At 40.5% G+C, this 16,244-nt stretch overlaps 1 protein-coding gene across 5 annotated transcripts in view; it reads right to left on the bottom strand.

The window, feature by feature from the left end:
- Positions 1–1,917: 1,917 nt before the first annotated feature.
- clcn2a (chloride channel, voltage-sensitive 2a) overlaps positions 1,918–16,244 on the bottom strand; it is a 47,777-nt gene continuing 33,450 nt past the window's right edge. For 2 of the 5 annotated variants that reach the window (XM_075483395.1, XM_075483391.1), the window contains exons 7-25: positions 14,961–14,984; positions 14,496–14,574; positions 11,231–11,356; positions 10,988–11,072; positions 10,470–10,571; positions 9,920–10,022; positions 8,204–8,359; positions 7,973–8,042; positions 7,768–7,878; positions 6,994–7,207; positions 6,743–6,876; positions 5,830–6,074; positions 5,372–5,483; positions 5,186–5,232; positions 4,238–4,300; positions 3,737–3,775; positions 3,543–3,647; positions 2,840–2,926; positions 1,918–2,701 (exon numbers count right to left, since the gene is read on the bottom strand). In XM_075483395.1, coding sequence (XP_075339510.1) covers positions 2,186–2,701; positions 2,840–2,926; positions 3,543–3,647; positions 3,737–3,775; positions 4,238–4,300; positions 5,186–5,232; positions 5,372–5,483; positions 5,830–6,074; positions 6,743–6,876; positions 6,994–7,207; positions 7,768–7,878; positions 7,973–8,042; positions 8,204–8,359; positions 9,920–10,022; positions 10,470–10,571; positions 10,988–11,072; positions 11,231–11,356; positions 14,496–14,574; positions 14,961–14,984 — 2,418 coding nt within the window. In that variant the 3' untranslated portion in view covers positions 1,918–2,185. The remainder of the gene's footprint in view (positions 2,702–2,839; positions 2,927–3,542; positions 3,648–3,736; positions 3,776–4,237; positions 4,301–5,185; positions 5,233–5,371; positions 5,484–5,829; positions 6,075–6,742; positions 6,877–6,993; positions 7,208–7,767; positions 7,879–7,972; positions 8,043–8,203; positions 8,360–9,919; positions 10,023–10,469; positions 10,572–10,987; positions 11,073–11,230; positions 11,357–14,495; positions 14,575–14,960; positions 14,985–16,244) is intronic. The other 3 variants (XM_075483392.1, XM_075483393.1, XM_075483394.1) reach the window with 3 other exon arrangements.

Below are 16,244 nucleotides of genomic sequence, written 5' to 3'. Positions count from 1 at the left end.
GATTTTGAAATAACAAAAGACCAATTTCTTGTAAAAATGAGATGAATCAACTTATTGCACAAAAACATGCTGTGTTATCTCGAGAGAAGAGAATTATGAGCTCACAATCTCAAGATAACAGCATCAATATAAATCATTGCTGGCAAGGCCGCTCTCTGGTTCCATAGTGTTGACTAGAATTTAGTTTCCTGATTTTCTGATTCCTGATTGTGTAGTACAAACCTCAAACATTCTTTGTTACAACCTTGTGTTATTTCAGAGTGATATTTTTACTGAATGCAAATATTTTCTCCTCAGAAGTATAGTCCCATTTAACTCTGCATCAGTTAGACCCTTCAGTGAAATTAAACCACACGGTTCTTGTATGTATGTAAGTATGTTGTATTGCTTGTGTCAGTCTTGTTGAATAATTAAAAATGGATCTTACTGAAACAACGTTTCAAAAAAACTATGCTGGTTTATTCAACAAGAAATGTAAAATTAGTTCAACCAACCAAATACCTGAGCAAATAAGTTGGATTAACCCTCCAACATTAAGCTGACCCAACCCAAATATATCGAGCTGAAACAACAGAACTTCCTCATGTTGATGTGTGGAAATTGTCATGTTTTTTTTTTTTTATTTATGTTCATTCAACAAGTGTTTGATTTACGCACAATTAACTTCACAAACAAACCCAGTACATTAATGTTATGTAGGGTTATTTCTATTCGGCCGATCAAACGGGTGCCTCAGTTGATTTTTTTTTTTTTAAATGACATTTAGTGGCAGCGCCTGTTTACCGTAAAACACCACTGTCATTTAAAAACAACTGAAAACACAGTGAGCCGCAGCGTCATACTAACCCTCATTGGTTAAAAAAAAATAGGGGTATTGAAAAGACTTTTTGGATGTGAAACTGAATATTGTTGTGATAGGACTGTAACATACCAACAGCTATTAAACTGACCTTGCGAAGAGTTTCTCCACCTGCTCACCATTGCACCCCAGGGACATTGTTAGTTTCCCAAATGAACACTTAAAAACAAAGTGTCAAAAACATTGCAACTCGCCCAACAACACTTCAGATGTTCGGGTGTTATACATGAGGAGCAGCTACTGCAGCCTCAAGCCTCAGGGAAAAGTAAGGAGCTCTTCTTTGTAAACACACCCTCTGATTTTTTTTAAAGCCATGAACATATTTCATCTTTAAACTGCATATGCGGAGAAAAGCGCTTTATAAAAAAAAATTTGCAGTGAGATTTTCTAATGTGTGTGAACAAACTTTGATGCCTGAAATATTAAAGGATAAGACCGGTTTTTTGACATTGGGCCCTTGATTTCACATTATAACATGATGTTCTACTCACCCCTGCTTGTTGTTGGTCATTTGGAGCTGTTCCGAAGATATTCGCGAGGCGTCTGGCTGCTCTCTTGAGATATTCGGCCATGAAACGGTTTCCTATGGGCAAGCTTATACAGGCACAAACTATGCTGTTTATAATTTATTAATTACTCTACACTAGCACTAATAACGTGGAGGTGCGTCGCTTACTTAAAAAAATCCGGGTTACTAATTTTGAATTTTAGCCGAATGAATAAATAGGCAGCAGGTCTGTGGGCTGTCTGTGGCAGTAGCACGACGAGGACATCAGTAACACCCACTTTACGACAAAAAAATCAAAATTACAATAACCCGGATTTTTTTAAGTAAGCGACGCACCTCCACGTTATCAGTGCTAATGTACAGTAATTAATAAATTATAAAAAGCATAGTTTGTGCCTGTATAAGCTTGCCCATAGGAAACCGTTTCATGGCCGAATATCTCAAGAGAGCAGCCAGACGCCTCTCGAATATCTTCGGAACAGCTCCAAATGTTCAACAACAAGCAGGGGTGAGTAGAACATCATGTTATAATGTGAAATCAAGGGCCCAATGTCAAAAAACCGGTCTTATCCTTTAATGTTTTCAATTGAAAAAAAACAAAAAAAACAAACATAGACCAGAAAGCCAGAAAAGGGTTGTAGATTTTGTTCTTAACAAGGGATCTGTTGACTGTAACACAGATACAAAATAAAACCAGCTTTATCTCTTCAACAGGCATTTTCTCACACGCTCTCTCATACACTCACATCACTAACGTTAGAAACACAAGCATCTAGGCCGGACCTCTACAAATATAAGAAACATCAACATGGATCTGATCATTCTGAGTGATCCTCAAGGTGGACAGTGCTGCCCTCTCCCATAGGTTCTGATTGGTCATTGTTCAGAGACGGGCTCCCCAGCTCTTGCTCTGCTTCATCTGGCTCTGGAGTTTGGGTGGGAGGGTCATAGTCACAGGCCAGCTCTGATTCCTCAGTGTGGGAGGGGCTGCAGTCAAAAGTAAACTGGGATTGGTCCTCATTGAACGAGGGGCTCTCCTGAAGCACCAGCTCTGACGACGGGGTTGAGATGTCGCCGGGGCTGGTTTCAAACTGCAAATTTGTTTGGTCCGAGAAGTTGATGGGAATGTCTTTATAAGGATGGCTCGATTGGTTCGCCACGTCCAGAGGTTTGGGTTCCCGTGGCAACGACAGCCCTCTGTGGCGCATGCACAGCTTGTGTAGTTCTGTTACCTCGGATACGCTTGTGCTGTTCCCACTGTCACGGAAACTGGCCAGAGGAGGGCGCACTTTCACTCCAGTCACCGTCACTGAGCCCTCGATGGCCTTACGCAGCTGTAAAGAGGAGAGGAGTAGCCAGCAGGTACAAGGACACACAAGAAGTAAATAATTAAAAAAAAAACGTTTGTTATTTAAATCATATAAATAACAACTGAATCTTTTTTCTAACTTAAACAATTCAAGGATGCCTACCTCTTTGAGAGATACTACTCCAACCAGTCGTCCCATACTGGTCACGTAGGCATGATCCAGGCCCAGCAAAGAGAAGATGGTGTGAGTCTGTGGATGTGGAAGAGGAAAGATGGGTCATGGCCTGAATACACGCTAAAAAGGGGCTAATATGCATTTTCGATCTGGGCTCTATAAACAGGCATCCTGGGAATGGTCTGGATCACATATTTGGGATTCAAGATGGTCACTGAGTCAGATTAGGTGGTCCAAGAGTCATAAACCCAGGCTGTCCAAACACAGCTGGCCAGTATTAGTGTGGTACTCTCAGCCTTTTGGGGGGGGACATACATTCCTATCTTGTTTTATCATGTTTGTTGACAAGAGAGGACAAAAATATTTTTAAAAAATGAGTTCTTGAGGCACTCCGTTACAGGGTTTGAGTGATAAAGAGGCGATCAAAAAGTGTGATTGTAGCTTTGGAGGGTTAAGAATTTCTCCAGCATCAGTAAGCAAACGTTTTCATTCAAAGCACCCTTCATTCCAACATGACTCTGCATTAACGTCAACATAAGTGTGGGCTCACGGATCTACTGAAGCCTGCAGCGTCAGTGACTCATTCAAACCAAAAAAGCATATCTTAAAAGTAAAAATGCACCCAGTTTTCTCATTTTAAATGAGAAGTTTCATTTTAAAGGTCGTTGATGGCTTTTTGTCTATACTGCACCTTATGCAGAGATGTTTGCTCCACCAGCTGGAAAGGGGCGGGATCGATTTTGCAGTTCTTGAAATCCACCAGCTCATCGAGCTGCTGCTCCTCCCACTCTGCTATCTGCAGAGAGATGGATGACAGAGGAGAGAAGCATTTAATCGTCAAATGATAAGTCATTTTTAACCTTCTTCGGTTTGCACAGGTCTCACCTCTGAGGGGGTCATGCAGTCTTCCACTTCAGTGGAGTCCTGAAAAGGCAACCTTCAGTCAGTCATTGTTCTTATCAACACGCAAAGCCTTATACAAAGAAAGACTGTACACCAATAAGGGCAGTCTGCTTTAGTTGCTCGTTAGTGTCAGCTTAGTAATACAATGAATTGTTAAGCTCTTAAGAGTTACCAGAGTTTAAGATGAGGAATAGTTTAGTGGTCAAACAGAGCAGCTACACATCAGAAAATTACAGTGACAACCAACACAAGTGAAGGAATTAACTAACCTTAAATACATTTTTAAAAAGGCAGTCACACATAGCAAGCATCATAAGCAGTCCATTTAATCACTGAAGACCACGAAGACAAACAAAAGACAAACGTGCTCATATCTCTGCAAAGCCACTCCAATACTTTGGTTTTGTGGACCAGCACTCTCTACGTGTGTGTCGCAAGGCAACGGTTGCTAAGCAACAGTCTCTAGGCGGCAGACAGTCTTACCGTCATGGAGATCCTCACTCGTTTGGGCTTTCTTTTTTCAGGAGGAGCCGGCCCAGCCGGGCTCTTCCAGCCGGGGGGAGAGAAGGCATTAATACAGATTCAGAGAAACTGAAAAGTTTTAACCCCGTTAACATGGAATCACTGCAACATCGGATCCCAGACTTGATTTATGCTGGGAGCAATTTCTGTGACGTGAGCACAATGCTGCTGAAAGGATATAATTACTACACCACAGAAGGAAAAGAAAGCACAAAATCTGTTTGAGATTCCCAATGCTCATACAGCCCTGGATGATAAATGCGCTGGTGTAAAAAGGCACTGAAAATCCTCCATTTCAGGGGTTAGAGTTATTTCAATTGTCACTTAAATTGCTGTTTTTTGCAGCTTTAAGACTGAAAAAACAACTTGTGACACATCATCTCACATGAGTCACACACAGCTGAATCAGCTAGTTCTAGCTCCTCACTGAGGCAATGACTACCATTTCACATGAGCGGGGTGCAAACTGTGGAGTGAAACCAACGACTTTTTCTACAGCAGACATTTTGGTCCTGCAATGCAATAAAACAGACATACACAATGTTTCAACACTCAGATATAAACTAAAAATATCTAAGAGGTTTTTTTCCTAAAGTTTCCTAATCAATACTTCTGCTTTAACTGGCTTTAGCCTTTGGATTTTGTCACAACAAATCCTGTCAAATTGAGAAAAATGAACAAGAAACAAGTGTTGAAACACACACTTTGAGTTCTTGACGATGTACTTTTAAAATGTGATTCCAGTTTGTACCAAAGGCTGGCAACACATTCGTCTTCGATTAATCTGTAGAATTATATTCTATTTCATTAAGTTAGTGACTAACAGAAGAGAGAGCGCACACTTCCTATCACAGGGTGCATGACACACTCTTACAGAAAACTCACACGTGCATAAACTCTATTTCTCACCTCCAGCAGATCCTTGTCTCGATCAGCACAGGAAAGGGTCTGTGAGGCTTAGAAAGAAAATAAAATAGGTTTTAATCAAATTGGCTTTTGTTTTTTTAAAACTGTGTTTTCTTGGTATCCGACTTATTTGTTTCTATATGAGACCCCTTGCTACTGTGTGTTCTTGTAATAGTGTAAAATACACACTATTCGGTGTCTCTGGTTCACTGATGGCAGACACCATTTTCAGGGCGGATTTCAGAGGAAGCTGAGCACTGGAAACAGCTGGGCTGAAGGAAGAAGACTCCTCTGTGGAGATCTACATGGAAAATATATTAACAGGGGAAGCCAAGCACAAGCACACACGCAAGCACGGCAAAGACAAAAACAAGCACATGCACGTAAACAAACAGGACAGCACAGGTAAGGGCACAGACGACAGAGAGACAGAAGACAAGTGTTAATGTAAAAGCACTTCTGAATTACATTTATACAGTTTGTAAACACTTACCACAACAGCAGTCCGAAATCTCCATCTGTGCCCTTACCTACTGCTACATGCTTCACACATGCTGTTTCTTATCCACTGTTTGTCTATTGCTACAGCCCACCCCAAGCCAGACCTCATCCCCGCCCAGACCCTGGCGCCCCCGGACGCCTCACACCTCTTGGGTGCTCACCAGGAAGCGGACCCCCTGGCGAGCGCCAGTGCTGGTCGAAGCGTTGAAGTGGCTGTGAGCGCAGGGGGAGCTGGGGCTGCTGTCCGAGGTCAGACTGGGCAGATGATCGTGGTTGCCGTTGTCCTGGGCCAGCTGGCGGAGGTACTCCAGCCTCCGCTGGCGGCTCAGCTGAAGAGACAGGAGAGACTGGAGCGGCAGTCGCTCTATGGAGCCCAGCAGGATCATGGAGTCTGAAGGACGTGAGAGACAGAATGACAGTGGAGGAAGAAAATGTTTAAAAATCAAAAGTGAAACTCTGTTTCGCACTGTGAAAACAGTGCTAAATAGGCTTTCTTTCATGAAGAAAATCAGACTTACATGGATGGTAGTGTTTATGTTGATGTTTCTGTAGCTATTAGAACAAAATTATGTTGCTCTATAAGAGTAACTGTACAAGAATATCTTGACAGGCTTGATTAACTGTAAAAAGAAAATGCTGCTTTTGGGAAATATATAATCGTTTACCTCTCTTGTGGATGATCTTAGCATAGCTTTTTTTCTCTACTCACAGCAAACCAAAGAGAACAACAGGTCCTAAATGGCAGAGGCATTTTTCAGGCTAATTCGATGTTCTATAATTTTGACAATGAAAAATTGTCAGCTTATATGACATGTGTTTGAGTATATCCACTTTTTCTGTAGAGACTGTCTCAAACAGGACCGAGTATTTGCTTGCACACACATTTGAATAAAATCAACAGTTTCAATAAGGTAAATCTTGTGGCTTGATGCATTTCAGCTTATCAGGACATCATCAAACTGTTGCTATAAAAATCAATTGTTTTCTAAATTGGAATTAAGCAGACAAGATAAGATAAGACACTGAATACCACCTTCCACATATTGTACACACCCTCACCTCTGCACTCAACCAGGGCAAGTGTTTTGAGCTGACCAGTCAGCAGCATCTCCTGCAGGTCTCGGTAGGAAGAGTTAAGAGTGATGTAACGAACATCCCTGACCATGATGTCCTGCACACGGATATTATACTTCCTGACACATTGAGGAGAAGATAGAGCTCAAGTGATGAGAAGAGGGAGCAAGAACAAGAAACAAGAGGGAATGAAGGAAAAGGCTAAATTGCTTGAGTAAAGTAAACATCCAACTCACTCGTGATGTCCCATTCCCAGCTCGGGCAGATAGGGAAGTTTCTTGATGCGAATGATGGAGTCGTATAGCGATGGCTGGAGCGCCTGTGCCACGGCGTTGGCCAGGATCACAGCGATCATCACAGGCAAGATGTGAGAGATCTGACCAGTCAGCTCAAACACTATGACTGCTGTGGATACAGTGTGGGTGACTGCTCCAGAGAGCGCTGCAGCACCTGTGGAGAAGGAGTGTGAATAAAAGTAACACGTTTGAGTTTTTTTTTACTCAACTCCATTCACAACCAATCATAGAGAAAAAACTGACTTCATTCATTGTGCTTAATGTTAAATGTAAAAAAAAAACTATTCATTAAAGCAAATCAAGACCAGTGTTTGCAGGATGTTTCATTAGATTTAGCACCCAGTGAGTCACGACCATAGAAATTTTTCACTGACCGATTTTCAACTCAACTTTGGTCCACAATGTAACATTTGAGTTGAGAACTACTCATTTCTATCAGTCACTTTCTACAAAGTGATAATAATAGCTGCAACATTGTGAAAAAACTGACTAATTTCGCAAAGATTAATGTAGAACCAAACCCAAAAAAGTGATGGCCTAAACAGACAAGGCAAGTCAAGAAAAGGGTCAAGGTCTTCACTCTTTGAAAATTTTTATTTAAGTCTATAGAGGAAAAGGTTCCCATTATAATTGTGTGTTATTTGTTCGTGTTGATTTATCAATTGAAAAATGATTGAATAAAATGTTATAACGACTTAATTTATAACGACTCACCAACGACAGCATAACCACCAGGAACTATGGGATACACATTGCCATCTTCGTGTATGCCATCAGGAAACATGGTTGCCATGATTTCTCCAACCAGTCTGCCAAATGCTGCACCTGTCAGCCGCACACAGATAAAGTGAGAGGTTAACTTTCAGAGGGAGGTTTGCCAGCTCACTGGAAACCATGAGAAAAGACAGGTTTTCTTCACCGATAAGAAACACCGGCATGAACGCCCCACATGGAACAGGCATGGTGGTGGCCACGGCGGACATCCAGAACTGGAACAGAGAGAATCGTCAGGGTGAGAAACGCTTGAAGAAATGCTTTTTTAGACCTTATTGTAACATTGTGTCAGTCTGGCTAAGACATAAGACAATGAGGCAACCTGAAACCACTGAGGAAACTCGCTAAGACGGTTGGACAAATGTTCAAGTCTCACCTTCATGATGATGAAGAGGATAAGTGTGATGAAGACGTTGACCTGGGGGTGTTTCCAAGCATGGTGGTGGCTGATGTAGTCAAACTCTTCAGCCACACCCTGTCGACACCATGTGTGGTTGTCGAACAGTGCGACCAGAGACTCGTGCTGCGTCAGCTGACAGGTAGAGAAACGGCGGTCTGAAACTTAACATCTGTTTATAAAAGGTTCAGGCCTCCTAATGTCTGACAGGCAGGGAGTCTTATTCAGAGAATATCAACGGCTCCGCAAGATCAGCAACAGAAAATACATTCAGATCTACATGTTGTGGAGAAGAAACATTTGAATACTCGTACGAGTCTTTTGATAAAATTAAATATGCAGTATTTAGTTGAAGTGGAACATTTTGTTATAAGTTTGTCATTTTATGCCAACATTTTAGATGGTCATTTTTTGTGAAAATTTTATGAAAAAAATTCTGTTTTATGCTGTAATCTTGGTCATGTTGAAAACCCGCTCAAAATAAAGAGAGGTTTGGGCTCTGGTATAGCATCTGTTGTTTGGATTTGAACTGTTTGTACTGACGCACAGAGACAAAAGAGAACAAAATGAGTTTCTGTCCAAATACTCATAGTTAGAATCATGTGTCTGTGGGAAAGTAAATAGTTGACAGACATTTAAAAAAATAATAATTCTTGGCACATAAATAACACCAAATAGCTGTGATAAAGACTGATGTTTATCTTAAAGTTTGCAGATGGATTTTCTGGCATTCCTTTCAATAACTTTGCTTTCCCTTTGATCCACACAGTCAGCTTAGTTTTCTCATTTAATGTGGGTCACACTGGTGCCACCCTCTGTTGGGGCTAAAGCTGTATGTGTGTAGGGGGCATACATTAACTACATGTAAGCAGTTGGGTGTGCTGTGCTCTTAAAAGCTTTTAACATGGCCACAGTATTTCTAGTAACACATCTGTCATATCTCACAAAAACAATAGGTTCAAATCCTTTGTGGCTTACTGATGTTTTCTTGGTTGACGTTAATAAGAGCAGTGAAGAGCTGTTAGGCAAGAGCTGAAATCTACAGCTCATGATGGCATATGAGGGAAAGTCAGGGGGATTACTTAATTCATTAGGGTTCATCCTGTGGGTACCATAAATGTCAGTCCATATCAGAGTGGTGGTCTGACAGACGTGCATAGCCATCTCTAACATGAAAATAGATCTGATCAGCACGGTACAAAGATTTTTGGAAACAAGTTAAAATGACTTAAATGCAGTAAGCTTCATCACTGTTTGGTAAATGAGCAGCACTGCAAGTAAAAAAAAAGACAACAAAATGAATCTAACTTTTTGAGAATCCAAAAAATGCTCAAAATGTATTTTAAAGAAGGATGAGTGTCCAGTGACTTGTGCAGCCAGCAACACTGACACAAAATAAATGTGTTCTGCATGTCTACTCGAACTTTCGCGATCGATTTATTAAACATATCTTCATTTATTCTGAACCAGCCTCACTTCTTGGAGGCTACATTTCTGTGTCATAAATCAACTGAGAAGCAATTTAGATGGTCAAATTTCTTGAACATTTTAAGAAATGTGACAGCTATTGAAAAGCTTATTGCTAACAAGTATCAGCACATTCATTCTCACTTCACTTAAAATGAACATCAATCATCTCACAACAGTCAAGATGTGCTTTCAAACTGACAAAGGGGTGTGAACATATTTTCTCACCTGACCAGCCATGAACTGTCCGAAGCCCGGAGGGAACGTGAGAGTGGACACCAGCAGTGTGACGAGAGCAGGATACACCAGACGTCTGACAGGAAGAGATGGACTGTGGGGTCATTAATGGGTGTGTTTGACACACAGTGTGCGCATACTTGATTCTTTGGTCTATTAATAGCTTTTCATAATGTGCACGAAAATGACCCAATTCAAACAACTGCAATTCCTAGTACAACATAAACACTGTGACACAGAGCACGAGGTCAGCGTCACACACAAGTGAAGAGTCACAGGAGAGGGAGCTTATATGGACAGGCCCCGAGGTGCAAAATACACAAGATTAGACAACAGGTCATGTGAAACGTCGTTATGTTTCTTCTTTGCTGGTGTATTTTTTAATAAAATAATTGGATTTCTTTAATATCAGTATGGTCAATGTTTTTTGTTTGCTTGTTTTGCTTTCCTACATTGAGTTGTTCTGTTGAGCGTGTTAATGTCATTATCATGTTTGTACGTGGACAGCCAAGGCTTCTTAAAACTGGGGCCAGATACTCACTTCCTCAGCAAGAACTTGTTAATAATCTTCTGTTTCCTCATGCATTCCACAATCAGCCGGTTCAGATAGACGAACAGAGCGCCACCGAAACCACAAGCGATCCTGCAAACAGACACACACAGCCAGTTTGGTCTGTTGGTGATAAAACTGAAAGGCAACTGAAAAACTGAATAACAATCAACTCTCCACTGATATACAGCCAGGTTGAGTCATGCTGTTCAAGGGTCTTTAACAGGTAGCCAAGCATTGATCATTTTTTGTTTCTCTCCTTAAAAAAAAAGAAAGAAATTCTGGTTCAAACAAATTTGGCTCATATTGATCTGCACCAAACCTTTGCTGGTATTCAGCAGACTAAAAAGTTAATTTCATGCCCCATTCATCAAATTAAAACCTGCAGACCATAAATAGGAGTGCGACTTTAACATTAGATGTCAGAGCAGGGCTAAAATCAGACTCAAATCTCCTACCTAACTTAACATGGTGTTTAATTTGGCATCGCTCCAGATAAACACACTCACCCAAGGATGGCGAATGCTGGCAGCTCCTGAAGGTCGAATGGGAAATCCAGACGAAAGCGCGTCTTAAAGAGAGCAGTGATGGTCTCTGAGGAAAAGAAGACTGTTCTCACCATCACGTGTTGATGGAATTGGCTATTTGATGGCCAGCTAAATTAGGAAAATCAATGTTCACACTGGTGCATCTTGAATATGATTTAATTTTAAAGAATATACAACAAAGTGACCCTCTCTCTTGTATTTTACCTTCCTCCTGGTTCAAGACAGCTAGAACTCTGAATATGAAAGCACTGAAGGTGGCGGCAAAGAAGCCCCTCCAGTAGTTCCTCACTGCAAAAAATGTTGATGTGACCTCAATACTGAACAGCACACCTGCAACGCACAAACACAAAGTGAGACATTCCCACTTTTTGTTTTTACTCAAGAGAAACAGCTATTGTTTCAATACAGTTCAGTCTCCGACATCCTAAAAGCAAACATTTTAGGGCTGCAAATGATCCTCTTCATCGTTAATCTGTCAATTATTTCAATAACCACTTATTCAGTTGACAAATTAATAGAAAACAGTTTAAAAAACAACAAATTTTCTGGTCATCATATTATCAACGAACAGTTTTCAAATTTAATCGTTAATACATTGAAATTTCCACAATTAATCATTAGCATTAATCGTGACGTGTTTGTTAAGCTGATCAGCTTGAAAATGCCATAAAGCTGCCATGTCTGCTAGTTTTGTTACGTTTTAAGTTCCTGGTTAGTCTTTAGTCTATGTTTTCCTTTTTTTCCCCCTCATTTTCTCTTGCCCTGCCATCAGCTTCTCTCACGTCACCTGTGTTTCTCCCCTCAGATGCACTCACTCACTAGTTCCCAGGTTTTCTCATGCACATTGCCAGATCTTAACCGTCACTGTTGAAGTTACAGACACTCAATGTGAAGTCAGGTTTGTCCTTATATTTGTCATAGTCATAGCCAGGTTTTGTATTGTCAAGTTTTTTCAAGTTTTGTTTTGTCATGGTCATCGTTAGGTTCTTTGGTAAACCGGCTCAGCCGTGCTTATTGTTTGGATTATTTAAAATAAATCAAGTTTAATTTTTGAAATATCTGATTCCGGGTCCTCCTTCACATGACAAAAGCTAGATCAGTGACTGCGTGGTACAGACTGTTCTGATGTCGATATGGGTTAGTCTAATTGCTCTAAATGAAAGAGACAATGTGTCAATCATGTTCAGAAAAAACAAGCCTCATCTGCCACTTGAATATCCACAAGCGTCTATTGTATTCAACTCAAACGACAATCATGAAAACTAATTTTTAAAAATACTTTTAACAAAGTCCTGTCTCTAGATTTCTCCATGTCTTCAGTTACCTAGGCTTTATCTGTAGATGATGGAAAATGTTGATAAAGATTATGCAAAATTATGCAAGTTCACGTGTAATGCAAATTTCCACCAAGGAGATAATTCAAAGCGCTTTACATTCTGCATTGTGAAAGATATCAGAGCAACCAAACCAAAGTGATGTCACAAAAGATAAAAAATAAATGAGATTAAACCCAATCAGATAAAATGAAAAACAAGATGAGAAGTTGCCGTCATAATGTTGTTCAAGGAAAGGTCAAGGAGTTATTGCACTGCTCAGAGAAGATGGAAATTTCAGCATTTACATTTTCTTAAGTGGGCAAGTCCATCTGCTGAGAATAAGAAACAGTTGAAGGCACAGCAGCTGCTGAGTGGACCAAATATGATTCATCATTTCAACATCTAATGGGAAAATTACTTTAGTCTGGAATATCTTGACATAAATCACAGTGGGGATGAGGGGTTCATTTGGACCTACACAACGGAAGAAAGTTTAGGGGGCCATGAAGAAAGAATAGAATAAGTATTCTTTAATTTGATTACACAAAAATCAGCAACAACAACAACAAAAAAATGCCCTGTGTTATAAACATTGACAGAGTGGTTACTTTAGTTTATGCAAATGGTTCGGAAGTATTTGCACATTATCACTTATCTTCCTTTGTTCGCCTTAAATCTTATGCATGAACCTGACCAACCATTATACGAAAGAAATAAGTACTATTCAGTGAGAGGCAGAGGCTGGAAGGTTATGTTTTGGTGTTCCTAGGAAAATAAAAGTCAACTTGCAGCACACTAAGGAATCTGATGCACATAAATAGGGAAATTTGAGATTAAAGATTAGATATACCTTTATCTAAGGAAAAATTCCAGAAGTCTGTAATAATAACTGAATAAAGTTAAATAAGGAAGGTCTACTCCTCATATTCACATACTATGCATTACACCACTGTGTACAATAATTTGTTAAACCTCTGATCAATATTTAGATTTTTAAAGATTACACAGAAATCACCAGTAAATATGTTGGCGTGTTCTGATCCATTTTTGTGTTGACATGCGCCAAACTGATCAGAACCTTTAATGTCTTCTTAATGTGTATCACACACATTTTTCTCAAGAACATTTCCTCTTTTTGAAACACTAGAATTGCTCGGTTTGCTAAAATCAGTTGAACATTGTTAATCTCAGCCACCCTCTGGGAAAGAAACTGCGACTTGAAACATAATCCCCCAATACTCTAATGTTTGTGATTTCTCCATCATGCAAATCAGTCTTCCGACATAAAAGAGTAAACAAAACCATCTTAATGGAAGTGAGGATCTCTGGTTGAGGAGGATGTCTGGTTTGGGAACCTCAGTCTTGTCTCTACTGTTTGCAGATGACACGGTTCTGTTGCCTTCTTCTCAACATGACCTCCAGTCAAGGCAGTTTAAAGCAGTGCGAAGCTGCTGAGATACAGAGTCAGCACCTCCAAGTCTGAGGGGTTCAATGCCAGAAAGCGGTGGACTGTTCTCTCCAGGTTGGGGTAGTCTGGATATCCACATGCGTATTGAGTTGCCTGTGGTATGAAATGCGCCACATAAATAAAGATTGATTGATTGATTGATCCCAGGATGTTGCTCACAAGTGAGCCGAAGAAGGGAAAGCTTCGGACGTTAGATAGACTGATGGATTTGTGCAGCGTCTGCAACAATTCGGGCATCGAGATTTTCCTGTCATACCCATCTGAGTTGAGGGATTACATCTCTCATCTGACCTTGGAATGTCTTAGAATAACCCGAGAGGAGCTGAAGAGTATTGCTGGAGAGACGAACATCTGGAACACCTTTCTTAGTCTGTTGCCACCATGACCCAACATTGAATAAGTGGAAGAAAACTGATGGACTGATGGATGGATGAAACAAAGGATTGAGTCAACATGGAGTAAAACACGAGGATGGGAAACATAAATGTCCATGTAAACTTTCATGGTAATTAATCTGATAGCTGTTGACATACAGGATGTCTCACGTGAATCAAAGAATTAGGCAGATGTATTGACTGAGAGTGGCATTCCCTACTGTTAGAATTCTCTTCAGCCCATTAACTTCAGTAATTATCTACCATAATTAGATCCATTTCAATTAAAGGGTGTAGCTGTGGTGTCTTACCTCCAATAGGGGCAGCAAAGCAGCAGCCCACACCCACAGCACAGGCAGCAGACAGCATCTCTGTGTTCCTCAGCTCGTTCTGTGCAACATGAGTCAGATACATAAACTCATAAAGAAACACAAAGAGCCGTGAATTCAAGGAAACACACTCACACAGATCTCAACACATACAGTGCACACAAAAGAAATGTGTTTCTCTTTTTACATTACAATGTGAGCAGCGTCGCTAGGGAGGCTCAAATGAAGAAACAGGATTGGTTGTTAAAATCATAGAATGAGATGTTTGTATCAGAGCAAAGGCGACATAGATCAATGCCTCCCTGCGATGGTTTACTGGACAGAATCAAACACAACGCAGACAAATGGAAGAACATCAATCTGTCTCAGCTTCTGAAATGGACTGCATGTATTATTAATGTGGATGGGATTGCCAATGAAGACACTATCTGAGTCGTGCATTCATACCTTACTTCCTTCAAAGGGCTCTTCCTTTAGCAGTAAAAGTAAACAAAAAGAAGAGAAATTTGTGTGAGAGTAGAGGTTACCTTTTGATCCACAAATCAAACAAGGAGTGACTCAGCTTTAGCAAACAGTCTTGATCCCAAAGTGGACTGAATTAGCATGCCCCCGACTGATGATATTTAATGTCCATGGAGCTGACCCCTGGGCTATTTGAGTTTGTCTAAGTGTGCTGACATGCATTTTTCCTTCTTCACATGACTGCAGTCTATCTTCCTCCAAACTGATGTGGCTGTTGGTGCAGCGAGAAATTCAGCACGATATCCAGTGCAGAAATAAGACAGAGGCCCAGGGTGAGGTCTCGCATGAGTGGAGGTGAGAGTATTTCCTGGGGAGCGTCAGAAAGTCAAAGGAGCATCAGAGACCTTTTTAAAACACAACAGTGCATTTGTTCTTCCTTCAGAATTTACACAAAGACAGCAAATCCTCTCACACTTTTACCCAGCAAATCTCTTAAGTCAGCATAATGAGGAACTTGAAACAAGCAGATTTAATGCACATAATACTCTGACTACTGTGCATCTGAGTTATCATTTTAACTAGAAGAGCTGTGCATACCATTTTTCTCTGTCATCTAGCTATACTCCCACAAAATGAGGTGGCTCCAGTTTGCTTCGAGCTGTACTCAACATGTTAGACGTTACAGTGTATCAGTGCTCTCCTTCAGGAATGCCAGCTTCACACCAACATGGAAGCTGCCCAGTAAAACCATTGTTTTATCTACATTTTTTAAAATCGCTGATGGTTTGATTTTCTACATTAACCAGTGTCCGCCTCTACACTATCATGGATTCTTGGTTTTACACTCTGGGCCGATAACAATCCTGATGGTTCTTCCCCTGTTTAGCCTGGACAACAAAGCATCCATTAATTAAGAAAATTTGTTCAAATTTTAAACCGTCAGAAACAAAGACAGCTTTCCACTTCACTATAGTGCATCTTAAATGTGCTTAGGCTCAGTGAAAGAGGGACATACATTTTTCAGAAATGTTTCTGGGCACATGGAGTGATTTCAACCACAGAATCATGCTGTTTCTAATGCAGTTCTGCTTGGTTTCCCGCAGATGACGACTATACTTCATTGGTTTTAAGCTTTTTCCCTTGAGTGACTGGTCCACAAAAATATTTAGGTAGGTGTCAAGAATCAAAGTAATATCTATATGAATAGCAAGATGTGAGGTTCACCATCACAACATTGCCCAGCAGCAAGAGGAGCAGTTACCTGTCGGT

The sequence above is a fragment of the Odontesthes bonariensis genome, chromosome 14 (genome assembly GCF_027942865.1).
Source record: "Odontesthes bonariensis isolate fOdoBon6 chromosome 14, fOdoBon6.hap1, whole genome shotgun sequence".
NCBI classification, from domain to species: Eukaryota; Metazoa; Chordata; class Actinopteri; order Atheriniformes; family Atherinopsidae; genus Odontesthes; species Odontesthes bonariensis.
Note: the sequence above shows the minus strand (reverse complement) of the source record. Positions and strands in the feature narration are given on the sequence as shown.